The 25,882-nt window shown below is 50.2% G+C and overlaps 1 protein-coding gene across 2 annotated transcripts; it reads left to right on the top strand.

Annotated features, from left to right (window-relative positions):
* KPNB1 (karyopherin subunit beta 1) lies at positions 1-25,882 on the top strand. Of its 2 annotated transcripts, XM_075443543.1 has the most exons (22): positions 2-203; positions 494-552; positions 3,421-3,603; positions 5,100-5,300; positions 7,061-7,213; positions 8,325-8,384; positions 8,736-8,825; positions 9,241-9,351; positions 11,776-11,877; positions 13,067-13,291; positions 13,704-13,895; positions 15,222-15,352; positions 16,556-16,703; positions 17,020-17,091; positions 19,429-19,573; positions 21,206-21,288; positions 21,900-22,007; positions 22,266-22,409; positions 22,521-22,626; positions 22,985-23,099; positions 23,707-23,868; positions 24,540-25,882. In XM_075443543.1, coding segments are annotated over exons 1-22 (2,631 nt in total). In that variant the 5' UTR covers positions 2-163; the 3' UTR covers positions 24,541-25,882. The 2 variants fall into 2 exon arrangements, with proteins under 2 accessions (XP_075299657.1, XP_075299658.1); XM_075443542.1 differs by lacking the exon at positions 24,540-25,882 and having other exon boundaries at positions 1-203; positions 23,707-23,872.

The raw sequence follows: 25,882 nt of genomic DNA, 5'->3' as shown, positions 1-25,882 counted from the left end.
CGCAGCAGCAGGAGCCGCCGCCCCCCCCCCCTCCCCCCTCGCGGGACCCTCCCTCGGCCGCGTCCGCGGGGCAGGCCCCGGCTGTCCTCCCTTCCCCTCCCTCCCCTCCTCTGGCCCCGGCCCGTCCCGCTTCCGCCGGCGCCGGAGCCGCCACGCCGCCGCCATGGAGCTCATCACCATCCTGGAGAAGACGGTCTCGCCGGGTAGGGCGCGGGCGGAGGAGCGGCGGCGGCTCCGGGAGGGGGGGAAAGGGGCGGCAGGGGTGGGGGAGGCCGGTGGGGCCGGGCGGGGCGGGGGCCGCGTACCCCTGAGGCGGCGGCCCCGGGAGGGCGTGGGCGGCGGCGGGGACGGGCGGTGGGGAGCGGGGCTGGGGGGGGCGGTGAGGGGGCGGGTGCGGCTGGGCCGCGGTGCCTGAGGGCCGGGCGGTTGGGCCCCGCGCGGCCGCTGACTGACGCCGGTTTCCTCCCCGGGCTTCCCCCCTCCCTCCCCGCAGACCGCTCCGAGCTCGAGGCGGCGCAGAAGTTCCTGGAGCAGGCGGCGATCGAGAACCTGGTGAGCGCGGGGCCGGGGGCGGCGGGGCCGGGGCCGGCGGCGGGCGCTTCCCTTCCCCCCTCCCCCCCCCCCTTCCACCTTCCCCGCCCGGCCAGGCCGAACCGCCATGGAGCGCAGCCTACCCTGCCCGCGCCCGGCCGCTGAGCCCGGCCAATAGCGGCGCGTCCTCCACCCTCGCCAGCCAATAGGAGCGCGGCGCCGGGCGTAGGGGCCGAGCCGGCTACGGGAGCGGCCCGCGGGCCATGTGCGGCCGCGGCCATCGCTGCCCCGGGCGCCGCCCGGCCCCGCCGCCCTGCCCCGCCCGGGAGGCCCCGCCAGCGGCCCGGCCTCGCCGCCCCGCCCCGGCCGCCAGCCCCGGCGGGACGGGAGCCGCCGAGCTGCCGGGGACCCCCTCCGGGCCTGGGGGGGGGGGTCAGGGGAGGTTAGGGCCTGGTGGCTTCACCCCGGGGGGCTGGGCCCGGCCCTCCGCACGTGGCCTTCCTGAGGGGGGGAGGGGAAGAAAGAAATAAAACCCGAAAAAGCGAAAGAGGAGGTGGGGGAAAAAAAACAAACCAAGAAACCCCTCGGCGGCGCGGGGAAGCGGGATTTTTGCTTAGTCAAGGCGTGGTGCTGCCGGGCAACGGTGTTGGCTCCCGGTGCCGCCCCGGCGCGGCATCACCACGGGCAGAACCGGCATCCTTCGGCAGCAGGGCGGTTCCACCCACTGAGGTGAACTGGGGAAGCCGCGGCGTCTTTACTCCCGTTGCTCCGTTTCAAGGCGTTCCCTCAGAATCAGAACTGGCGTGGCCTCCGCGCTAAACATCGGTTTTTGACTCAAAATTCTCCGGTTTGCTGTTTGTGAAGTGTTCGGGTGCCCTCGGTTAGACTGAAGCTGCCCGGGCTGCGTCGTGCGAAGCGTTCCGGGGCGAGGTGCCCAGCTGCTCGCGATCCTGGGCTTCAGGCTTTGAAACCGGCCGAGGGATGCGCCAGTTCCTCGGGGATCTGTTTCTACCTAACGCGAGAGCCGGGCCAAGGCGACAAGCAGAGCTTGTGCTGGGGCTAAGATTTGTGCCCTGGGGTGGGCATGTGGAGCGGTCCAGGCGTGGAAAGGGGCTGCGAGGGCTGGTGAGGGCTCAGCTTTGGAGGAGGATGAGGCTGGAGAGGGAGGATGCAGGGCTGGGGGCTGCTCCCGTCGCAGCCCGTGGTGGGTGGGAGGGTGGGAAGGGGCTGGGGGTAGGGGGTTGAGCGAGAGGTTCTGCGCCCGGGGAGCTGGAAGCGCTCTCCCAGTTAGTTAATGGAGAGGCACCTGCAGAGCGGATTGTTCTTCCCCATCCCCTCCTCCTCTCGTAGTTAATTTAGATCCTTTCCAGAGATTTTCATTGACACTTCTGTAGGTGTGAGAGCCGAGGTCGTATGCATCTGCACTTGCTCTGAGTCTCAAGTCTGGAAGATTCAATGCAGTGCTTCTCATTTTTAGCTAGAATTATTCTTAAAGCTCCACGAAAAGACAAACTGGGTTTGCGAACTGATGAGTGGGAAATCCAAGGACGCTTCTTCACCTTTGCATCTTAGTGCAGCTTGCTTCTCAAAGGTGGTGGCACCACTTTGATTTTGCCGTCAACTTCTTGTGAGTGGTTCCTCGCTTTCAATAAAATCCGTGTGTAAGACATGAGCGATCTTCATGGTTGGGAGGTGGTTTAGTGTGGTGTATTTGTAGGGGGTTTGTCTATCGTATTGACGTTCCAGAGTATCTCCAATGGCTTACGCTCATCACTTGTAGCTGTCCCACGTTTTGGTTTCCAAATTCTGCAGTCTGAATGCCGAGGAGCACCGGATAGCCCAGCGAGGACTTTTTTTGAAGAGCTGCGTTTGGCCATTGAAAACGGGAAGTCCAAGATACTGGACTTATTCTGTATTTCTGTTGAACTTTTGACAGTTAAATTAGTTTCAAAAATAGTCATTTCTGGTGCCCTAAAATCTTGGTGTGTACCTTCAGTCCCGTGATAGAGATTTTTGGAGGTGGGTTACGTGTAACTGCGTGTTACACGCTCTCAGGAAAACCGTGCTCCGGCTCGGAGCGAGACGGTTTGGAGCACGGCGCAGCTGTTTCCACCGCTTCCTAGAAAGGTTTTCTCAGCAGGCAAAACGCTTCGTAGGGGCAGCGAAAGGAAAAAGCTTCGCTGCTGCAACTTCAGCTGCGTCTTGTACACAGCGGAAGTCTCTGAAACGTGAAGCTGGCAAATCAGGAAAGGATTTAAACGCGGAGGCATTTCTCACTGGCTCTCACCAAACGCGAGTGGCACGAAGGGCAGGTATTTTTACCCACAGGTCGGCACTTTTTGGGGAGGGGGGTGATCTTCATATGTGTCTGTGCACCTCTGGCTGCGGAGAGGGCGGTTGGTAATCTCACAGACCTGTTTGTAACACACAAGAGGAGCATCTGATTTCGCAATTTAACCATTCCTCTGTTAGGTTATAGTTGGAGTGTTTGCCTTGAAGCAAGGGAATAAGTAGCAGCGAGTTACTCTTCGCCATGTTTGATATCCATCCAGAAAATACATATCTTGGCATAGGACCCGAGTAGTTTATTTAAAGGAATACTTAAAGCAGGCAGGAGCACGGAAGGTAACAGTCTCTCAAGCAGGCTGAAAAAAAATCCAGCAAAGTCAGTGCCTACTTACGTCGCTTTCCAACGGTTCTAATTAGGGATTTAACGCCCGTAATCTGCGGATGGCGCCGCCGTCGTTGCGCAGTGCCGGGGTTTGCTGCTGGCCTGGGGGAGAAGCAGCTTCAGCGGGTCGAGGTCTCGTTTTACGGGGTGAATGGGGTTTTTTTTTTTTCCCCTTACTGGTGAGCAGGGGTGGGTGCTGAGCCCTCCTCTCTCCCCAGCCGACCTTCCTGGTGGAACTCTCCCGAGTGCTGGCAAACCCCGGCAACAGCCAAGTTGCCCGTGTGGCGGCCGGCTTGCAGATCAAGAACTCGCTGACGTCCAAGGACCCCGACATCAAGGCCCAGTACCAGCAGAGATGGCTCGCGATCGACGCCAACGCCCGCAGGGAAGTCAAGAACTACGTAAGTGGGGCAACTTTGGGTTCTCTGCCTGGTGTTTTCTCGTGAGGGGGACGAGCGATGGTTGTCTTGTCCATCCTTTTCCACGTGAGGAGCCTTCCGTTGGCCGGCTGCTCCCTTTCAGGAGAGAAGCCATGTCATCTCTGCTTGCTTGGGTGCTTTGTTGCTCGTAGCGTATTTAATCTGTAGATTTATTGGGGTAAAACCCAAACAGGTACAAGCCACTGCTTTTAAATTCACATCTGTAAATACTTTTACAAGGAGCTTCTGAATAGTCTGGTGTGATTGCAGGAGCTCGTGAGCACGGTTTCCCCACTGGGTGACTGCAGCTGGGTTGGTGTTTGCTGCTTCTTATGCTTGAACAGCTTCCTCAGCTCTTGCGCAGTCCACGTTAACATCTCTGAAGATGTGCAGTGATGAGCAAGACCGTGGTCTTGTTCCTCTGTGTCGGAGCACACATGTATACACGAGGCCTCGCAAATTTTAGAAGTAGAATATGGTCCAAAATTTGCCAAGTTCCAAATAGGAAACAATTTTCCTAAGTTTTCACAGATGGGGAATTTGCCTGAGGACTGCTGTGCTCTTTGATGGTTAAAGCTCAGGACTTGCGGTGGCAGAACTGGTGGCTTGGTGGGTTTTGGCTGGTGGGAACAAAGGTGTGCTTGGATGTGTGCGGGGTTGAGGAAGTGACACAATTTGCCAGTGTGCTTTATATAATGCTTTTGTGTTAACAGGATCCACATATAGCAGAATAAGGTTGGGGAAGTGATGATACAACTTCAGTCTTGTATTTACATTGATGGTAGCTAAAGGAGAACTTACGCTGCTAACGGGAGCTGTCAGATGGTTGTACTGGAGCTAACGAGGAGTTTGTTAGCAGCAATAGCCACTTTTCTGTCACGTAACATCAGAAGTACAGTATTTGTTAACGGAGTATAGGGGAAATGAAGGCGTATAACTGGAAGTGCTGAAACAAATGCATGCTCCTCCCTCAAGTTTCTTTTTTAAAGAAATGTTGTTGAAGTATACAAGAAAAAAATTCGTTCTTCTGATTGATTTCAATTAAAACGAAAGAAAATCATTCAGTCCTATTCAGATTATCTGGGCATAAACAGCCCGATATTTGGGTGGGATTTTTAAGCCGCAGTTTGTTTGGCTTTTGCAATTTTGCTTCAGAACACGAGCGGGGAGGAATTGTTCAGTGAGTCAGTGCTGCGCGTTGCGGCGCACGGCATTGTGCCTGGGATTTAAGGGCTGTGGCAGAAGTGCGGGCAGTGGCACAGCTGTATCTCGCTTCCTGAAAGGGGCAGCCGTGGCCGAGCTCGTTTCAGACATCATTTGTCCACGGTCACAGCGGGGAAAAAGCAGAACGAGCAAACAGCTTTGCTGGGGAGGGGGCGTGCCTGGGATTAACACCAAGTGAAGGCTGCGGTGCCCAGGCAACGCCCGTCTCCGGCCGCTGGCATCGAAGCATCATCGCCTGCCTGTCTGTCCCGCAGGTTTTGCAGACGCTGGGTACCGAAACGTACAGGCCCAGCTCGGCCTCCCAGTGCGTGGCCGGCATCGCCTGCGCTGAGATCCCCATGAACCAGTGGCCTGAGCTCATTCCCCAGCTGGTAGCGAACGTTACGAATCAGCACAGTACGGAGCACATGAAAGAGTCGACGTTGGAGGCCATCGGATACATCTGTCAGGACATCGTGAGTGTGTTTTGAGTATTATCATGAGTGTGTTTGAAGTGCTGGCCCAACCTCTCCCCAGCACCTTTCCTCTTCCAGCCTTTGCTTGCTCACACCTCTGTGTCTCGTACGCTGCGATCCTGCCTTGGGGCTGCCTTTTCGTGCTTGTCCGGAGGTCGGCTGGGTGCGAGCAGAGCGAGGGGCAGTGAACACGCAGGGATGGTGCCTGCACGGGCTGACCTGCTTTCGCAGCACAGATCCAGGTCGCCTTCTGTAAGGTGCAGGTTGAAGTCTGGATGTCGCTGCGGTCGTACGCTGGCGAGGGGTGCTGGTGTAAAACTTCAGCTGAACGTCCGCTTGTGCAAAGCGTTAAGTGTTTGATTCCTTTCTGTGCTGGGGAGACCTGACAAGTACCTTAATCTTCTGTGAGGATTCCTTTTATGCTTGATTTAGCAATTTTTTTGATGCACAGGCAAGAATATTTAGCTCTTTGAGGCACCTTCCATGAAAGGTCTTGTGGTTTTATTAGCGTAGTTTGCAGCATTGCAATGTGCTGCCCAGGGAGGTGGTGGAGTCCCCATCCCTGGAGGGGTTCAAAAACCGTGTCGATGTGGCACTTCAGGACATGGTTTAGCAGGCATGGTGGTGATGGGGTGACAGTTGGACTTGGTGACCTTAGAGGTCTTTTCCAACCTTAATGATCCTGTGATTCCAAGTATCTGATGGGAACTGCTTGCAAAATCCCTGTGTGCTGTCTGACCTGGCACTGACAGACAAAACGAGCTGCTGCTCTTCTGGTGCCGCTGGATGCCGTGGAGAACACACGTGCGGTGTGTCACGGGCTGAACCTGGGTACAGTGAGGTGGAAAGAGAGATGTTCAGTTTGGTGCTTTCATCAGGCTGCGGGGGGATTGGTTTCGTTGGGGAGGTCGGCTGCTTCGTGGAGGGTGAACGAAATAAGAGAGGAAACCTACAGCTGTGCAGGGGAGCTGCTCCAGGTCGCACACTGTTTGTGGCGAGGCCGTGCGAGGCTCGGGCGCGTGGTCGTTGGGAGGTGCGTGTCGCTCGCCTCTGGAGTTTTGGATGCCCTGGCTTGCGGGTTGGGCATTTTGTAACCAAGATCCCTGTTAGAGTCTGCAGTTTGTCGGTCACGTTGTGACACTGTTTGTGACCGTAGTTTGGGGATCTGCTGCTGGATGAATTCTGATGTAACTGGTAATACAGTTCTTTGGGGATCTTGTGGTCTTTACATTTACCACGAAGAAACGTTCATCTTTAGTCTACGTTCACAGCTGGATTCTTCAAGCCTTGAGTGCTTGAGCTGCCTGTCCTTGCTGCTGGTCTAGGCAATATATTTTTGCCCGATGTCCAAAAAAGATTCATGACTTTACCAACAAAAGAATCAACTGCAACTGCTGGTGTAGACCGCTGCCCAGCATATGGAGGAACTGGAAAACAGTCGATGTTTTTTAACTTGCTAATTGAATGAAGTCAACTAGTCTGAAGCTTGTTGACTTATTTGAAACAGTCAAGGTTATTTGGCATTTATGACCTGAATACCTGGAGTGTTGATGCTCAGTTCAGTCTTCTCTTTCCTGTCCCAGAAGCCGTGAATGGTGCATGAATTCCTTGTACTTGCGTTCTGGTCCTCCCAGTGAGCAAAGGGCTGCTTGGCCTTAAGATCTTACAGCTGCTACTTGTGGATTTCAAACTTAGAGGGTACTTTAAAACATGGAGAAAGCTGTTCAGCTGGCAAATAACCTTATCAACGCTTCTTTTAGGAACCAGAGCAGCTTCAGGACAAATCCAACGAGATCCTGACAGCCATCATCCAGGGAATGAGAAAGGAAGAGCCCAGCAACAATGTGAAGCTAGCAGCTACTAATGCACTCCTGAACTCTTTGGAATTCACCAAAGCAAACTTTGACAAAGAGGTGAGGGGGTAACAAGCCTTGGCCTAAAATCCAAGGGCTGAATCCACGGTCTGTGATGAGAAATCATGCACCACGCTGAGTTTTGATGCATAATTATTTTGGAACTGAGACTTGGATTCATTTCTGTAAATCCAGTATATTCTTGTTGTAATGCAGAAAGACTGTGGAAATCTTGAGAGCTTCAGCAATGGGAAGGAAGCATCGTGGACTTTTTTTGGATAAATTTGAACGGACCTCAGAGTTTAGCCTATTAGATGTTCTGCTTCCTAATCAAACTCTACTCTGTAATGCTGCTGTAAGAGTACCAGCTTGGATCAGCACTTTCTTTCGAGTGGTGTGGCAGCAATCCAGATTTAACTTTGCCTCTGAAAATTGTTGGGGGAGGAAGGCCTGTGAGAGTCTTCGGAACAGGGGCCTCGGAACGAGAGTCTGTTCAGAACAGACAAGTCTATTGAGTTTTCTTTTCCATCTTGGATGAAGTTCTATCCTCTGGGTGTCTACCAGGGAGAGTAAGGGGAAGGTGGAATAAATATTGGACCTTCAGCTTAGAAGGTCTTTTAATGAAAACCTGCCCTAGTCGACTGTTCGGTGGGTGTGGCTGGGGATCAACGAGAGTTGGTCAGAATTCGAGATGGGAGGTGCATGATCCGTTCAGACCGCGTTTCTGCTGGGCTTCAGTGCTGGAAATCGCCTGGGCATTTGTCTGTTCCTTCCTCCTAAAATGCAAGTGTCCAGGTCCTGCCCCTCGAGAAACTGATGTCCTGGCTGAGTTTTGAGGTTTCTGGAAGCAATTGCTGAACTAGTTCAGGAAACTGCACGATTTTTCCCTTCTCCCCCTGAAATGCTAGTGTCTTTAGTTCTGCTGTATCTTTCTATTTTGGACACCCTGTTAAGCACTTTCTAAAATGGAAGCTTGGGATTCCCGTTTTGGGGGAAGAAATGATGTAAAATACTGCGGTGAATAGGAACCTGTACTGCTCCTTGATCTTTAAAAGTGCTGCATAAGTGATTGTACCAGTCCAGACTCAAAATACAGCCTTCACGGGAAGGCTTGCAAAGTCTTTAATGCTTTTATAAGGCAATTCTAATGTTCTTTTATTTCTCCTTCTAGTCTGAAAGGCACTTTATTATGCAAGTAGTCTGTGAAGCAACGCAGTGTCCAGATACAAGGGTGAGTGAAATGAAATGCTTGATTTGTCACTGCACCTTGCCGGGGAAGCTGACCAGAAGCTCTGGCATCAACAAACAGTTGAGAAGTGTTGAGGGAAATAAACGGTGTTCTTCTGTTAAATGATTGGTGCACGTGTGAGTACGGAGACAAAATGAATTTTATACTTAAAGTTAGAAGTAGTAGACTCCTAGGAGGATTTATGTCACTTGTTGGGGAAAGTCTGTATTAGGTTCAGAGTAAACTGAATCAGCTGAAAGGCTGGGTTATTAATCTGTGGTAGGCTACAGCCGTGCCTGGTGTTCAGAGCACTCACAAAGGTCACATCTTTGATCCACTTTCTACTCTTGGCAGGTACGAGTGGCTGCCTTACAGAATTTGGTGAAGATAATGTCCCTTTATTATCAGTATATGGAGACATACATGGGTCCTGCGCTTTTTGCTGTGAGTACTCGGGTTTCTCATATACAGCTGCCTGATCTTCCAGTACTCCGTTGTCCTAATCCAGGAGGAAAAGTTCTCCTGCGTTCCCAATTTGTTTGGCTTTTCTTTAGCTGTGCCTGCATGCTGTGAATCCCTCTCTTAGAAAACTCCGTAAAACCGACATCAAATCTTTCAGACTCCAAAAGTCGGGACGACGCAGATTGCTTACCTTGCTCTGTCGTGCTCCCGAGGTGCTGAGAGCTGATAAACTTCTAAATGAGGAAATTGTCTTCAAGAACAGTAGCTCTAATGTGGCATCTGGTTTCAGACAATCTCAGATCTCTTACCAGCTGGCCAAAAGGTGGGGCATGTATTTCGGGAGAAATAACTGGCTAAAACGTCCTTCTCTCCCCTCCTTTCTTTCATGTTCCTAAAGATAACTATTGAAGCAATGAAAAGTGACATAGACGAGGTGGCTCTGCAGGGAATAGAGTTCTGGTCAAACGTCTGCGATGAGGAGATGGACCTGGCCATAGAGGCCTCTGAGGTGAGCTTGCAAATGACTGCTGAAAAGCGGCGGATGCCTGGGATCCCGTTTGGGAATACTGAACTCGTGCCGTCGAACTCTCTCTGGAAAGTCTTCTCGTTCTCCCAAGTGGAATAGCGTGGGAGAGCCCATCTCAGCCCCTCGTGCGGTGGTCGTGGGTCCGTGGTGGACACTGAGCACCACTGGTGTGACATGATGGGTGTCTGTGACAGAAGCAGAGACCTGCAGAGCGAGGGCCCCCGAGGCCGGCTGACTCTGCGGGTGTTAACGTGTGCGACAGGCACCGGCACGGTGCTGCGGCACCCAGCTCGGTTCCGAGCTGTCAGCCTGGGTGCTAGGAGCTGCCTCAGCCAGGGCTCGGCTGTCGTTCATTTATTCTGCCCTGCAAGGTAAAGGCGAAGCTTGTAGCTAAGGCTGCACAGCAGCCGTCGTTTGGAATTCCCTTAAATAACTCCTTGGGTTGTTCTGTAGGCTCTGTAGGCTAAGGTGAAGTTCTTGGGAGTAGCTGGAGTGTAGCCCCTTCTGCTTCCTACATGGGATGAGGATGAACTGCCTTTTGAAGTCAGCACAATGGCTTTAGTGCCAGCCTGGCTGGGAATTGAAGTTACTTGGGATGAAGATTCCCTGACAGGTTTGATGAGAACACGCTGTGACATACAAGTGCTGATTTTCTGCAAATGGCATGTGACAGCTACCTGATTTCTCTTTAGCATTCCAAAGTCAGCTCGAGCTACTCCTGTAAGGTTAACCTAAATGTGCATTAAGCATGTGTGCTAGGCACAGTATAATGCCAGAAAACTCTCAGTGTCATGAAGATCTCCGAGCTGTTGCTTGATTAAGACGGCTCCTCGAGTTGTTGAGATGTGTACCACACTGAAGGCAGAGCATTTCTTGAATTACTTGCTGTCGTGGAGGCCTAGTGGGCTCTGTTACGCTCACGAGTAAGGCTTTGGGGTCCGTTACAAGCGTGAACGACTCAGTCCTACCCTATTGAGCAAAAGGATTGATTGCATTCTGTATAATACATTATTTATGAGCCAAGTATAAAATTATGGGATGAGATAAAAGTAATCATTATCCCTTACAATGGATAGGGCTGGAGATGAATTTGGGGTATTGTTCTGCATGCAGATGCTGTTTGCATAAATTAGCTGTAGAGATCAATAATAGCTTAAACTTTGAAGGGCTCTAGATGAATCACATCCATCTTTAAAAGTAGCTAAATATATATTTATGTTGAATGCCCAAAAAAGCAAGGATAGCAAGGATAAAAGGACAGTCAGCAGCACATAGCTTTCGTTTCGATGCTGGAGACCTTTGGTGCTTCTGCTTGGGGTCACTTGTTAATTGTACATAACTGCAAACTGAAAATATTTGTGTCTGTACCACGTGAGGAGAGGCTATATACGTGTATGGAATGGCCAATTGAACGTGCTTATGGAATATTTAACTGGGATTCATGCAGGGTGTCCTTGAGATTCCTGTGTGTAATGATAACTTAAAGATTGTGCTGGGAGAGAGAGGAAAGCATGCTGGAGAGTTGGGCAGAGAAGAACGTGATGAGGTTCAACAAGGGCGAGTGCACGGTCCTGCACCTGGGGAGGAACAACCCCAGGCACCAGTACAGGCTGGGGCTGACCTGCTGGAGATCAGTTCTGCAGAGAGGGACCTGGGAGTGCTGGGGGATGACAGGGTGACCATGAGCCAGCAGCGTGCCCTGGGTGCCCAGAAGGCCAACGGGATCCTGGGGTGCATCAAGAGGAGTGTGGGCAGCAGGGCGAGAGAGGTTCTCCTCCCCCTCTGCTCTGCCCTAGTGAGGCCCCATCTGCAGTGCTGTGTCCAGTGCTGGGCTCCCCAGTTCAAGAAAGATGAGGAGCTACTGGAGAGAGTCCAGCGGAGGGCTACGAGGATGAGGAGGGGACTGGAGCATCTCTCCTACGAGAAGAGGCTGAGGGAGCTGGGCTTGTTCAGCCTGGAGAAGAGAAGGCGGAGAGGGGACCTTCGAAATGCTTCTGAATATCTGCAGGGTGGGTGTCAGGAGGACAGGGCCAGACTCTTTGCAGTGGTGCCCAGCGACAGGACAAGGGGCAACAGGCACAAACTGGAGCAGAGGAAGCTCCAGCTGAACCCGAGGAAGAACTTCTTCCCTCTGAGGGTGATGGAGCCCTGGCCCAGGCTGCCCAGGGAGGCTGTGGAGTCTCCTTCTCTGGAGATATTCCAGCCCCGCCTGGCCGCGGTGCTGTGCAGCCTGCTCTGGGTGACCCTGCTTGGGCAGGGGGTTGGGCTGGGTGACCCCCAGAGGTCCCTGCCAACCCCCACCATTCTGTGATTCTGTGAAAAGAGAATTTGTATCTACCGGAGTTCATAATTCAGACCTCGTGCCTATATCGCCACTGAGAATCATTTTGTAACCTTTTTTTCTAGGCAGCAGAGCAAGGAAGGCCTCCAGAGCACACTAGCAAATTTTACGCGAAGGGAGCACTACAGTATTTGGTCCCAATTCTAACCCAAACGTTAACGAAACAGGTGAGTTGCAAAATCCCTGCTGCACGTCAAAAAATAACGTACTGCGCCCGCTTTCCAGCTCGGGGCCGGGGATGCTGCTGTGGCACGGAGGAGCAGGCTGTCGGTGGTGGTCGTTGCTCCCTTGCAGAGGTGCCTTGGTGGTATGCTTGGTCCCGAAAGCGCTTGAGGACCCCGGGGGCAGTTTTCACTGGTGTGCTTGTCGAGGGCAGCGGCAGTCCGTGGTCTGTGATGAGCCACCATGCACCACTCTGAAGGAATGATGCGTCGGTTTTTAGGGCTGAGACTGTGAGACTGCATGCAGCGTCATTTTTGTGCTGAATTCTGGTAACACAGGCTTGTGTTGATGGTTTCTGAAGAGGTTTGATAGTGATCTGTATTCCTGAGGAAATGTTTGTGGAATTAGAACCAATATACAGTCTCTGTGTCATTAGAGATCCAATTTCTGGAGTTCTTCAGCTTTTCTTTTTGAGCTGTGAAGTCCATGTTTATTTAGTACCTATTAAGCACTTCACAGGGACTTGTTTGGACTGTGTTTCACAGTCTAATCAGAATTAATGGAATCACTTGCTAGAGCAGGTCTAATTATAAAATAAAACTGTTAATTAAACCATACGGGATGGAGTTCATTTGGCTTACTGCGATGAGCTGGGAAAATGCTTGGTGTGCTTAGCAAATCCAGGGCATTGTTTCCCTGTTTGTTTTTGTGGCACTGTCCGCTTGGATGCGGAGAGTTAAATTGCAGGAGGTTCCAAAGGAAAGAAAAAGCGGATAAGGGAAAGGTACGAAGCTTCAAAGGAATTTGGTAAGTGGCTGAGCTAACAGCTGGGGGGGGAGAAGCTATTTAACTGTACAACGGGCCACTCTGCCAGGCGACGGCGTGGATCAAAGGAACAAAGTCTCCACCTGGATGAGAGGGGAGCAGTCTGGGAGATGCACGAGGCTCCTCTAGGTGCGTCAGTACAGAGCTCGCAGCCTTGCGCCGGGGTGGAGGGGTACAGACGATGCAAGGAACTCGGGTTGCCTCTCTGTCAGAGCTGTAGCCAGTACTTCCAGACCTGAATTAATTTCTAGATACAACACCTGATGAGAAGGCAGTGTTACTTGCAGTAGCTCCAGCAGAATGCCACTGCCTGCGGGCGGTGAGGGATATTTTCCCCTGGGCTGACCAGAGGTGCCGTTTTCCTCCTAGGATGAAAACGATGATGACGACGACTGGAACCCCTGCAAAGCAGCGGGAGTCTGCCTCATGCTCCTGGCGACCTGCTGTGAAGATGACATTGTTCCTCATGTGCTGCCCTTTATTAAAGAACACATTAAAAATCCAGATTGGCGATACAGAGATGCAGCTGTGATGGCTTTTGGGTGCATTTTGGAAGGACCAGAGCCGAACCAGCTCAAACCACTAGTCATACAGGTAAGAGTCGTGTTTTCTTGGAGCAAAAGATTTCAGATTTATCCGGAGTAGGACACCTGCTTAGCACATTGTTCTTAATCTGAGGAAAAGTGAAAGGCTTTTAATCATGTTTTAGAGAGATTTGGTCAGCCCAGGGCAGGTGGTTGTGTTGCATAGCTCTGGTTCACAGGGACACACAGGACTTCAGAATGCCTGACTCCAGATGCCTCAGTTCTCAAGTCTTACCCCCCCGGGAAAGAACTTTGAGTCTTAAAATGTGAGAACAATGGCCTAACTGGATCTAGACTGTCTTCCCCTTCCCTGTCTATCACAGTCTCCTAGGGAATATGTTAAAATCGGAAACAGTGGCAAACTCACATTTCCATGTGTTGCATTCGATCACATCTTTCTCCTGTCTGCAATGATGTTCTAGGCAATGCCAACTTTAATAGAACTAATGAAGGACCCCAGCGTTGTGGTTCGAGACACAACCGCTTGGACCGTGGGCAGGATCTGCGAGATGCTGCCCGAAGCTGCCATCAATGACATTTACCTCGCTCCGCTGCTGCAGTGTCTGATGGAGGGCCTGAGCGCCGAGCCCAGAGTGGCCTCCAACGTCTGCTGGGTAAGGCAGCCCCGTTGCTGTTGGACATGCGAGGAGTTTCTGACAAAACACAGCTCATATTTGTATAATATGAATATACACACACACACATACATATACTCACACATATATATATTACTCATACGCTGGAGTGGATTTCAGAAGATGGCTCATGGCTTGGTCGTCCGGCACACACAACTGTTGTTGAGTGTCAGTTATCTCCAGTCTGTTTGGTGGCTCTGGTAGGAAAGAATAAAGGAAGAAATTGATTTTAAGGAGAAAAATGCTAATATTCGCTGAGTGTAGAAGTTGCCTTCGGCTTGAAAATGCTATGGAAACTCCTTGATAAACAGGTTTTTAGAAAAAGCATGTTGGGATTTAGCTTTTTTCCTGGGGGCCGCTGGGCTGCCGGCTTATCTTACGGGAGAGGCGAGATACCTTGTTTCCCATTACCTAAGCCTGCTCCTGCAGTGGTTCCAGAACTAAATTGAGGAGCATGAGGTTTTTTGTTCACTTCCAGAGCTGCAGTCCCTCGGGTTGGCTTGCTGGCTTTGGTTGTATCATCGTCTTGATGCTAACCTACTGCCAAGTAATATATCTCATCTTTCCCTATAAAGAGGATGTGTCCCTTACTGCCTTTTAAGAGAGCTGCTCAGTAAGAATTGAGCTGGAGATGAGTATTTGCATGTCAAAACAAGCTTTAGATGTGACAGAATTTGTTCTCTTAGTATTGAGGTCTGAAGACTTCTAGTCAGCACGGAAGCTTTTGCCTGATCTGTTGATCCTGGCAAAAGTCCATGGTAGCTGTGGCTTTTGTCTTCTGCAGATGATGACTGCTACATGTTCTTAGACTGAAATGAAAATCAGGAGGCTTTCAACTCTCTGATTCACCTGTCTCTCAGCACAGTTACAGTCGCCCTGCGGCTGGGAATTTGAGCAGTCCGCAGCCTGGTCTGAACCAGGATGTTAACTCGCAGTGCTGATGCTGGATAGTGGGCACAATCTGCGAACACCCTGCGAGGTTCAGGCAGCCTGCCTTTGCTCGGGTTGATTCTCGACAGCTACCGGTTGCTGAGACCAGTAACGGTGTGCAGACTTCTGGCTGCAGACAGCGCGGCTGCCTCGCGTGTTAGTGTGACAGTTTAGGTCTCTGAAATTTTCACCGCTGTTGCACCAAAGTTCACTGCACTGAGTAATTAGCTGATCAGGAGGGGAGCTGTTAATCTTGCACTGTTTGGGGGTTTTCTTGGTGGTGGTCTGTTAGAATGAAAACTGTTGGAATATCTGCTTCTGGACTCGTGGCAGTAAACTCCGTGGAGTAACAGCAATGGTTGTTCTGTCTTTCAGGCCTTCTCTAGTCTTGCTGAAGCTGCCTATGAAGCTGCAGATGTAGCTGATGATCAGGAAGAACCAGCAACCTACTGCTTATCCTCATCATTTGAGCTAATAGTTCAGAAGCTTCTGGAGACTGCAGATAGGTAACGCTAAACTGCCTGGCTTAAGCTCTGCAAAGATGCTTTGTTTTTTATTACTTCAGGCTGTTGGTCCCCTTTCTCTTGCAGCTCAGATCTGAATGGTGTTTTATCAGAACTGGGCTTTTTTGATATCCCATGGAATATAGAATGCTAATCCCCAGGAACAAAGCTATTCCCACAGCATGATATCTCAGTATTTTGTCCTTATCTGCTTTTTTAGCAAGTCTGGGGTTTCCTCCAAGAGTGCCTCTTCCATGTTTTCCTTTTGAAGTTTCCGAGCCCAGTTTAAGACTGTGCACATCTTTGTACAGCAGTGAGAAGACTCTGCAAGGTTGGCTGCGACAATCAGGATTGCAGCAAGAGATAATTGGAAATCCATGTGTATTGTGCAGTTCGTTTTACGGTGATTGTTTTATGCCGTGGCTGTTGCTGTAGTGTTACATCCCCTTCCATTAGCACCAGGTACTCCCAGGAGAGCTGAGGACCTAGTTTGGCTAGATACTGTCCTTTTCCCAATGAAGTTGAAGTATAAATAGACGAGGCAAAATATTTTCTCGGTTCTGCAGATGGAAGAATAAAGGTAATATTGAACTCATATTCTGCCTTGAAGGTCGCATAAATCCTGACAGCTCAGAGTTCAATCCCTGGATCAGTTCAGTCGTCAGCTGAAGCCTTTTGCTGCAGGTCTGCTTCTTCTGGAGTGGTGTCTCTGTCTGAACAGCTCAGAGTCTAAACTCTTCCTGTCTCATTTGCATCCAACCAGAAGTGTAGTGTCTAGCTCAAGGCTCTGAAGTCCATCAGTCATCTTAGCATAGATCTCAGCTGTCTTTATTTCAGATTTAACACCCTCAGCAACATCTCGGAGGGATGTCAGAGAGCTGGTAATGTATGCTGCTCACCTCTCGAGACCATCGCTTCCCCGGCAGGGTAGCGGCACGCTGGGAGATGAGGGGCTGAGGCTCTTTCTGCTCCTGAACTTGCTGCAGTGACTGAAGATATTGGAAGTCATTATTAACAGTGAATGCAAAAATGTTCCAAAAGTGGCTTCACAAATTTCATTTACTTCCAAGTCTTGGAATACAGGAATGCAAGTGCTTCTGCTTGTCACAACACTAAAATTTAGCTGTTACCAATTTAGTAAAAAAAGAGTCTGTTTCTAAGCAAGCCTGAGCACTGGAAGCTGCAAATATATTCCTTCTGTTACAGGCCTGATGGACACCAGAATAACTTGAGGAGTTCTGCATACGAATCTCTGATGGAAATCGTGAAAAACAGTGCCAAGGACTGTTACCCAGCTGTCCAGAAGACAACTCTGGTCATCATGGAACGACTTCAGCAAGTGCTGCAGATGGAGGTCAGTAAACCCGGGACTTAAAGCCCCGTTCCGGGAAGGGGTTTGAGGAAACTGGGGAGGAGTGATGTTGCTGTTGTGCTGTGATTTCCTCTGGTGTGGAAAAATGAGTTTTATTGACGACTGCGTGTATTATGGTACGATGTTTTTTTATATTTTTATAGATAGCTATATTAAGCTTCCAAACATTACCTCTTGTCTTAAAATATAACAAATATTTAGCATTGAATCTCTGGAACTTGTAGTGCCGTCAAGATCCGCAGGGTTTGCATGGACTGCGATGCAGGCTTTTCACGTGTGGGGTTTTGTTCTTTTTCAGTCTCATATCCAGAGCACTTCCGACAGAATCCAGTTCAACGATCTTCAGTCTCTCCTTTGTGCTACTCTACAGGTAAGCTCGTGTCTCCTGTGTTTGTGTTGATGGGGAAGAGGCGGTTTTAGAGACGCTGCTGTGTCCCCGAGGATGCAGACTTGGTTCTGTTGATGAGATCCGAACCAGGAAATTGGATCTTGTGTCCCAGCTGACGTGTGGGAGGTGACACAAGGTTCAGAAGGCTTCCGTAGAGTACGACTTACAGAATTCAGGGCAATATGAATAAAGAACGCTGTATGCAGCGTGTTAAAGGTTGTGTATGCTTTCAGATTGGCTCTCGTGTTGGCTACAGGCTGAACAATCACTTTGGTTGGCACAGACAAAAAAACTCCTTAACAGCTTTAATTTGTTCATCTGCCTCTTGTGGTTGGTGTTCTTATTTAAAATGGCACTAGTTAAAATGCACTGAATGTCCTTGAAATTAAACATCTGGTAATGAACAGCCCATGTGACTTGGAGTACTAGCACATTTCAGTTCTTTGCTTACTCCTACAAGGTCCATGGAAAACAGACGCTTTTTTTCCCCCAAAATCCGCTCTGGAGATTGATCGGCCCGTCCTCTGAAAAGCGTGGTGTTTGATATTGAAGCTTTCCTGTGGGACGGGCGGTCCCGTGCTGTCTTGCCTAGCTTGTTCACAGCTACAAGGCGCTGCTTTAAAACTCGAATAGGCGTAGGTTGAGCATCGACACAGCGCTGTGCAGCTCGGAGAAGGAGGGAGCGTTTTCTGCTGGAGGTGTAACAGGGTACTGTGTAATCAGAAATAAAAGTAGAGCTGAGTATCCGTCTCTACTCAGATTTATTCCTTTGCTGGGTGCTGATTCCGGTTCTCTGCAGTTTTCCTTCCGTTCCTGTAATCCCATGAAAGGGAGCCTTTTCCTGGCCTGTTTCTATCAGTTTTAGCTTCCCTTTCTCTTAAGCGAGGTTAGGAGGTCTCCTGGGTGCTGTCTCCAGGTTGTTTAGAGAAATCAGACTTCATCCTGCTTGTTCAGAAGCCCATAGCATCAGCTGTTACCTTCACTCTCCAATTTTTAGGGTAATTTTTCAGATAATGGGTAGATGGGAATAGTCTGTCCTTACGGTGGGCTGTAATGGGGAGACTTCAGCACCTGAGCATCTCTTCTTTTGGCGCAGTGTGATCACTGATCTCTTTCAAGACATCTCTGCCTGTGAGAAGTGTCGTACAGGTGGAATTAAACTGCTAGTTTTAATTTGTAAACGTGTGTTTCTTCATTATCTCAAAATCTGAACCCTAAGTGTTTACAGTACTTGCAGCAGATAATTAAATACCGCTGAATAAAAATCAACAGGGAGGTTTTTTCAGTGTTGCGTAGTCAAATATACTGCTTTGTTAAAGTACTTTTTTCTCTTCTACTGGAAATACAATTATGAACATCTAGCAGAGGAAAAACATTTGTTAATATTTAAATGTAACAAGAAAATCAAGACCAATTATTTAAACACTCAAAGTCGATCTTGTTGGAGTGACTCACTTTGAAGAATCAGACTTGAAATCATTATTTTCCTCTGCAGGTTAAGGAATCGGTCTTTCTCTTTTCATAGGAAATGCAAATTCATTTTAAACACGGACGCATCCGAGCTGTGTTCTGTAGTTCAGGTGCTGAAGGGGACGGTCAGAACGGTGCAGCCGGAGCAGAGCACAGGTTAAGCTCCGGTATTTACCCGGGGCGTTTCCTTGGCCCTCCTGCTCGCTGCGATCTGCCGGAGAACGCAGAGCGCGTGCGTGCTCACCACCCCCTCTGCTCGTCTGCAAGGCAGCCTCTGCTCTCGCCAGCAGTCGGGTTTGCTTTTCAGACACCCCAGTGCTAAACATGGTCCTGTAAACCCATTTTGCATTGGTTGTACCTTGATTTGTTCTGTTCACCCGGGGTAGGAGAGGTTTCACTGCAGTTAGCAGTAGGGGTGTTCTTACGTCGTATTTCTGAGGCTTAATTCTCTGGTTTAGAAGCAAAGCTTATGTGCAACCCATACTTGGCAGTAAGATTGCTGTCACATAGCTGTGATGGAAAAGGGTTTGTTTTTTCACGGGGCCAAATTTGGGCTGGTCACATTTAATGCCAGCTTACAAATGGAAAGCCTGGAGAATAGCCTATGCAGCAGGAAAGGTAAATTCAACTTGTTCTCTAGCTGGGAGATTGAATGCAGCTCAGATGAATGGGACTTTGCACTTGCACTGACAAAGCATATTTTTGCAGCAGCAGACTTCGAACAGCAGCTTCTTTTTCAGCAGCCCAGTGTGGTCACGAGCGTTCAGAGCTAGCACAGGAGATGGAAAGGCACGGTTCGGCCTCGCCTAGATGGAAGCAATCACACTCTCTTTCTCCATCCCCACGCAGAACGTCCTCCGGAAGGTCCAGCACCAGGATGCCTTGCAGATCTCCGACGTGGTGATGGCATCTCTGCTGAGAATGTTCCAGAGCACGGCGGGCTCGGGGGGCGTGCAGGAGGACGCCTTGATGGCGGTCAGCACCCTGGTGGAAGGTCAGTCTTGCGTGGCAGAGCGAGGTTGTGTTCAGGGGGACAGAACTGGTTTGCTTCCTTCACTTTTTGACTGTCATCAAGAAACATTATTAGTTCCTGGTTTTGCTTGAGGTATGGTTTTGACCACACATCTCGCCACATCTCTCCGTGAAGCCGCGGCTGGCCGGTTACGCTAGACTGTTTCATTAATGAACGGTTTGTTTTCTGTTAATAACGTAGCTACGATGCAAGTTCTGCCAGAAGAATACCCTCGTGCTGCTTTGTCCAGTGCCCAGCAGGCTGGGAACCTGTTCTCTTCCTGCCGCGGGACAGGTTTAACGTTACCTTAATGATTCATGCTTGTCACTGCCTGTGACCCCTGGTCGTTTTGTCAGCAGTGGATTTACAGACTTTGTTCTTCTTTAAAAGAAATCACGGTGGCAAAGATCAGCGTTACAGTGGGTCGGAAGGAGTGAAGTGAAAGAAAATTTGGGTTGTGGTGTTCCGGGCAGTTTGAGCTTTGCGGTTCAGGTTTAGGCGGTGGCTGTGGCATCACCTGGAGCTCTCGGAACACGCTCTGCTGGCAGATGCTACGTAGGAGTGTGAAGTTCAGGTGCTGTTGAAAGTCGGCAGCTAGCATCATTGCCTACCACCCCTGCCTTACCTCCAGTAAAATCCACACGTGATTCGGGAATGGGTCTCTGGGGAGATCAGTTTGCATGGAGGCTCCTGGTGGGTCTTCCCCTCTTCCCGAGGCCGTTACCCTGGGTGGCCTCTGAGGGTCTGGGCGGGCGACAGGACCTGTTGCTAGTAGAAGTACACGCCTGATTGCTCCCAGAACAGGGGACGCCTTGTCGGTGCAGCAGTTTGGGCTGTTTGGGGTAGCCCCTGCCGATGCGAGCATGGTTTGGAGAGCAGGTCTTTGGCAGGTACCCCCCTGCCTGCCTTGGGAACGGGTAGCGGGATCGCCTGAGGAAGCTGGGCAGTGAGTGAGAAGCTTGAGCGGGATATTGCAGGTTAACCAGCGAGTACATTGGAAGTGTGTATGCTCTTGGAGCAAGGGCCTTTCTGCTTTTGGGTGGATAGGTCTGCATTCACAGTCTGAGCAAAGCGAGTGACTTGGGGAAGGTGGGAGTTAGCGGAGAAGAGAAGAAATATTTTACTTCAAATATTGCCTAAATATAAACGTAGTGAAGAGTGCCCTGCTTGAACTGCGTGAACCTCTGAAGAGGCTGAGCAGCCGTTTCCGAAAGGAAGACGCGGCAGCAAAGCCATATGGAAAGACGTGGAGTTTTCAGCTGATGCGAAGCAACATGACAGTGCCGAACGCTGTCTGAAGCGTGTCGCCACGTCCCTCTCCCTCTGATGGGTCTGCCCCATCAGGAAGGTCTCAGCATCCTTTCTGAGCACCGGAGGGGGTTGTCTGTCTCCAAAGGCCTGCAAAGAACTCAGTGTTTTGAATCTCAGTGTAGCCCGGGTGGGTGTATCTCACTGATGCCAGTTTTTGTGTGAGAATCATTTTATTATGTTTCTGTGGAACGTACAGGTACTGGGTTTGGCTGGAATGTAATGGTGGGTTTCTGTTTTGTTGGGCTCCAGCAAATGCCTCGTCGGTTGGGATTTTCTTCTAACTACAATATTTTCCATGCACAGTCTTAGGTGGAGAGTTTCTGAAGTACATGGATGCCTTCAAGCCGTTCCTTGGCATTGGACTGAAGAACTACGCCGAGTACCAGGTAGAGGCCGCCCTGTGTTCACAATCTCTAAATTCTCATCTGCTCTGAGTTCGGTAGGTGTGTGTCTGTAAAAGACCACAGCTTCTGGTGGTGAAGCCAAAAGCAGAGCCCTGTAGACTTTTCTCTAATTACTGGCTGCACGCACACACTTAGACTCTCTTCTGTGTCATGCAGCAGAAGGCCTTCATTGACTTGCCACTTGGGTTTTCCCAGTGGCTGCAGTGGTTGCCCTTGATGGGAAAGAGGTTGCTACTGGCTGTGAATTTCCACTAGCAGGCCAAGTTGTGGTACTCACCGTGGGGTGGCCGTTCAGACCACCCGGCTGCTGAATTTGGTGGCGTTTGTGCAGACCAAGTACCTGTCGCTTTGCTGGTGTCTGGATCTTTTGCCCTCCCCCGTGGTGAAGCAAGCCCAGCTCTTTGCAGCTCTGTGATGTCAATGGTTAACGAAGCAGGGACTCGTCAGCTGCTGTACGAGGGCCCTTATTCTGGGTGGTTTAATGGCTGCAGACTCTCACCACTACTTAGTGCTTTAATAAGCTGGAGCTGTAAGGATGGAGTGTGGAAGCCTGACTCACTGGGTGGGTGTCTTCCTTGCTGTTCTATTTGCAGGTTTGTCTGGCTGCAGTGGGCCTGGTTGGTGACTTATGCAGAGCCCTGCAATCCAACATCTTGCCTTTTTGTGATGAGGTTATGCAGCTGCTCTTGGAGAACTTGGGGGTGAGTGTTTACCTTCTCATTAGCCAGTTAGTAACAGTTGGCTTGCACGCTGAGAAGAAAGTGGGAGGTGGGAGAAGCAGAACTGTTAGGCATGCTCTGAAGATCTCGTGTTTGACAACTATCATGCTTACTATTTGAATGGAATCCAAATTTACTGGGGGGAAGGATTTACATTTCCAGTAAATGTGTTGATTTATTAGCTCCTCCCCCCTTAAAAAGAAGCGCAGCTGAATGTAATGGCGCTGAAATCTCTTCCAGAATGAAAATGTTCATAGGTCTGTGAAGCCTCAGATTCTCTCCGTGTTTGGCGACATTGCCCTTGCCATTGGAGGGGAATTCAAGAAGTACCTAGACGTCGTACTGAACACCCTGCAGCAGGCTTCCCAAGCGCAGGTGGATAAGGTAAGCCGGCGGCGCACGCTCCGGTTCCGTCATTAAAATCGTAAACGAGTAGGGGCTGCGCACGCGTCGTCGGGGGCATCGCTGAAGTGCGCTGTCCTGGTGCTGTTCCAGTCTGACTATGACATGGTGGATTACCTGAACGAGCTGCGGGAGGGCTGCCTGGAAGCTTACACTGGCATCATCCAGGGACTGAAGGGAGACCAAGAAAACGTTCATCGTGAGTACCCTGTCCTGCCGCGGTGGCTCTGTGCCTGGGGTGATGGGGGCTGGGGGGGGAGGGGGGAAGAACTATGCTTGGCCAAGCTGTGTCACGGTTGTCGTCACGTCCATGGGCACATCCTTGTTCATTCCCTTTTGTGTGGGAGGGAACACTCTGCTGCCACGAGCTGGGAAGAAGTTTAGAGCCCTTTGCTACGGTGCCTCTTCCTCTGGCAGTTTTCCCCCTCGCTATCTCAGAGAGCTCTGCTGGGGCCAGATTCTGGCTGGCTGGGAGCATGCTGGAATCCCTTCTAAAGGGCAGACTATTAAACATGGGCTGTGTTTCACCCTGCTGTAACAAAGCTGTTTTCTTTCAGCGGATGTGATGTTGGTGCAGCCCAGAGTAGAATTTATTCTGTCTTACATTGACCATATTGCTGGAGACGAGGATCACACCGATGGAGTAGTGGCGTGTGCTGCTGGGCTGATAGGGTAAGCGTCCCGATGCCGTTCCGACCGACAGCACGCTCAGTAGAGAGAAAACTTGGTACAACAGCCTTCATGTTTGAAGCTGCGTTTTTATAACCGCCTGAAGTATTTAACGTCAGTTCTGGGTTTTTACGGTCTGGTGCTGGGTGTTTAACCCCAGGTGGGAAGTGGTTATGCGGGCGAGGCCCTTGAACTGGCAGGGTGAAAAATAATGGGTAGAAGTGAAGGTTGGATGTGATTTACAGAAATTTCCAGATCTCGGGTTCTTCGAGGGTGACCTGAGCTTAAACTCTGAACACCCCCACCCTCAGTTCCCTGGGCACGGAGGGACTCGGGTCAGGGTGTTTTAATCTTTTCTATTGCATTTAGGGAGAGCTGATGGGAGTGTCAGGGAGATCAGTCTTTGGACAGGAGATTGAGTGTCTCCGGTTAGTCACAATTTCAGAAAACTGTTCAGCTCTTCTCCTGCTGAAATTAGTGACCATATGCAGCGTTTTAAAAAGGACATTAGCTGTGAGTCAGATTTCTTTTTGCTAGCGAGAGCTGATCGGAGTGGTACTGGCACATCTGTTTGTGGCACACAGCCTCAAAGCCTGGCTTTCTTCTGCAGGGATTTGTGTACAGCATTTGGAAAAGATGTACTGAAATTAGTAGAAGCTAGACCCATGATACATGAACTGCTAGCGGAAGGAAGAAGATCCAAGACGAACAAAACAAAAACCCTCGCTACCTGGGCGACTAAAGAACTGAGAAAACTGAAGAATCAAGCTTGGTAAGGGATTACACCCACCTCCTTTTCATGTTGCATAATTACGAAATTGGCTAAACTCCGGAGCCTGAGAGAGATGCTTCGCAAAGGCAGTGTTCTCTGGAAGGTTGCTTCTCATTGATTTTTCTGTAAACAAGCCCCATCTGTGGTCTTGTCTATCAGAACAGAGACAAAGCGAGAACCACGGTGAAGTGCTTGGCTCTCGCAGGACCGTCACGACCTTGCTGGTCGGGGACGATCCCGCGCTCCTCCAAATGCGCCGTGACTGGAGCCCATTGACTCCTCGGTCCTGCTTGGAGTTCAGGGAGCATCTGGAGGATGCTCGTGGTCACGGCTTAGTGTTAGGCTGCCCTGCGAGGAGCTCAGAGTTGGACTCGATGATCTTTACGGGTCCCTTCCAGCCTGAGGTGCTGTAGGAGTCTGTGGTTCCGCCGACGCGCCTACTGAAAGGAGCGGATCGCAGAGAGGGGCGCGATGGTGTGCCTGCATTGGGGACAAGAAGTCTGTCACAGCCTTGTCACCCCGCCTTGCGAGGTTCCTCAGTGTCCCTGTCACTGCTCTTTTGGTCAATTATTTCCACTTACTGCTGGTTTTTTCTCCGGAACGTGGGGCTTTGTGGTATTGGGGTTGTTTGGGATTGGTTTTTTTTTTTGATGGACGCTTTTTGCTTGCAGATCTGTTACCATTGGGATGACACCTGAGACCCCCACTGGAAATCTCCAATCTTTTGAAAAAACCCGGAAGTGAGGAGTGTGCGCGGATGCTGAATGTTTGGGAATGAGAGGATGAGTGAGTGAGGCTTGAAACACACCACATCGAAAATCCCGCCGCAGCAACAGCAGCAGCGCTGTTAGCCAGCTGAGCACTGACTTGCGTAGACAACCTGGCGTCGGCCGTCTTCGGGAACGAGGGAACGCCCGACTTCTGCCCGAGTAACGAGCGAGTCTCTTCTTCCGACAGACCGGGACTGGCTTCTCTGTCGAGGCCGGCGCAGAAGGGGAACGGCCGGTTTGGAGGAGAGGGAACTGGGTTCAGCTGTGGTGCTCTGTGTCTGAGGTCTGGCTTTGGCTGCTGGAGGGAGACGGAGCCTGGGTCTCCAGCCGCCCGCTGTCGCCTTTGCCGCACGACGCTGTCGGTGCATGGGATGAAAGGAGGGGGTGAAGGATTTTCAGTCTAGGAGTGAGTGTGTGTGAATGAGGCGGTATCCACATTCTCGACTTCAAGTCATTGCAGTTTATCTTTTCCCAAAAAAAAAGGGTTAGCTGTTGCATTTCATAAACTAACCGAAGTTCAGTCTACTGACGCAGCATAAGAGATGTAAAAAAGAAAAGAGGAAAAAGAAAAAAAAAAAAAAAAAAAAAAAGAAAAAAAAAATAAAGGAAAGTCGCTCTTTAGGGCTTTTTATTTTAGGGAAACACTGACGAATGTTCAGAGCTCCCGTTCCGAGTGACGCTTTTCACGGTCCCGTTTCATCAAAGCGCCTTTCCTTCCTTAATATTGTTCAACTGTGAATGTAGAAATGGGGGAAAAACAAAACTCTTGCGTTAGAGGGAATAGAAATAAATTGTCAAACAAGATTACAGGCTTAAAACAAACAACAAAAAAAGCAAAACGAAAATGCAGATGTTAAGTGCTCCGAATTGGCAGTGAGAACGCAAAGGGAAAGATCTCTCCTGACTTGTACTGTAGCAGCCCGAACACCCACAAAAGTTGTGCCAAAGAGTTGAAAAACAAAAGAAAACTTCAGGTAATATTTTGGATTGCAAAATGAGGATAAATTCAATGTTCAAACAGAATCTGATAAAATGCCATTTGGAAACTGCTTGGCCTTTTGTGCTCTTTATTTGATCAAATCTAATGTGGTATTGGTCTCTTGCTGCACTTCAAAAACAAAAAAAGGAAAAAAGAAATTTATATAAAATATATATATACTGACTTGAGCTTACACAAGACGGCACTTGTAAAAGGTTATATTTTTCCACTGCAGTTGAAGATTAATAAAATGGTGTCAAACATT

This window comes from Opisthocomus hoazin, chromosome 26, assembly GCF_030867145.1.
Source record: "Opisthocomus hoazin isolate bOpiHoa1 chromosome 26, bOpiHoa1.hap1, whole genome shotgun sequence".
Classification (NCBI taxonomy): Eukaryota; Metazoa; Chordata; class Aves; order Opisthocomiformes; family Opisthocomidae; genus Opisthocomus; species Opisthocomus hoazin.
The sequence above is the reverse complement of the archived record's forward strand: the minus strand, read 5'-3'. Positions and strand labels throughout refer to the sequence as shown.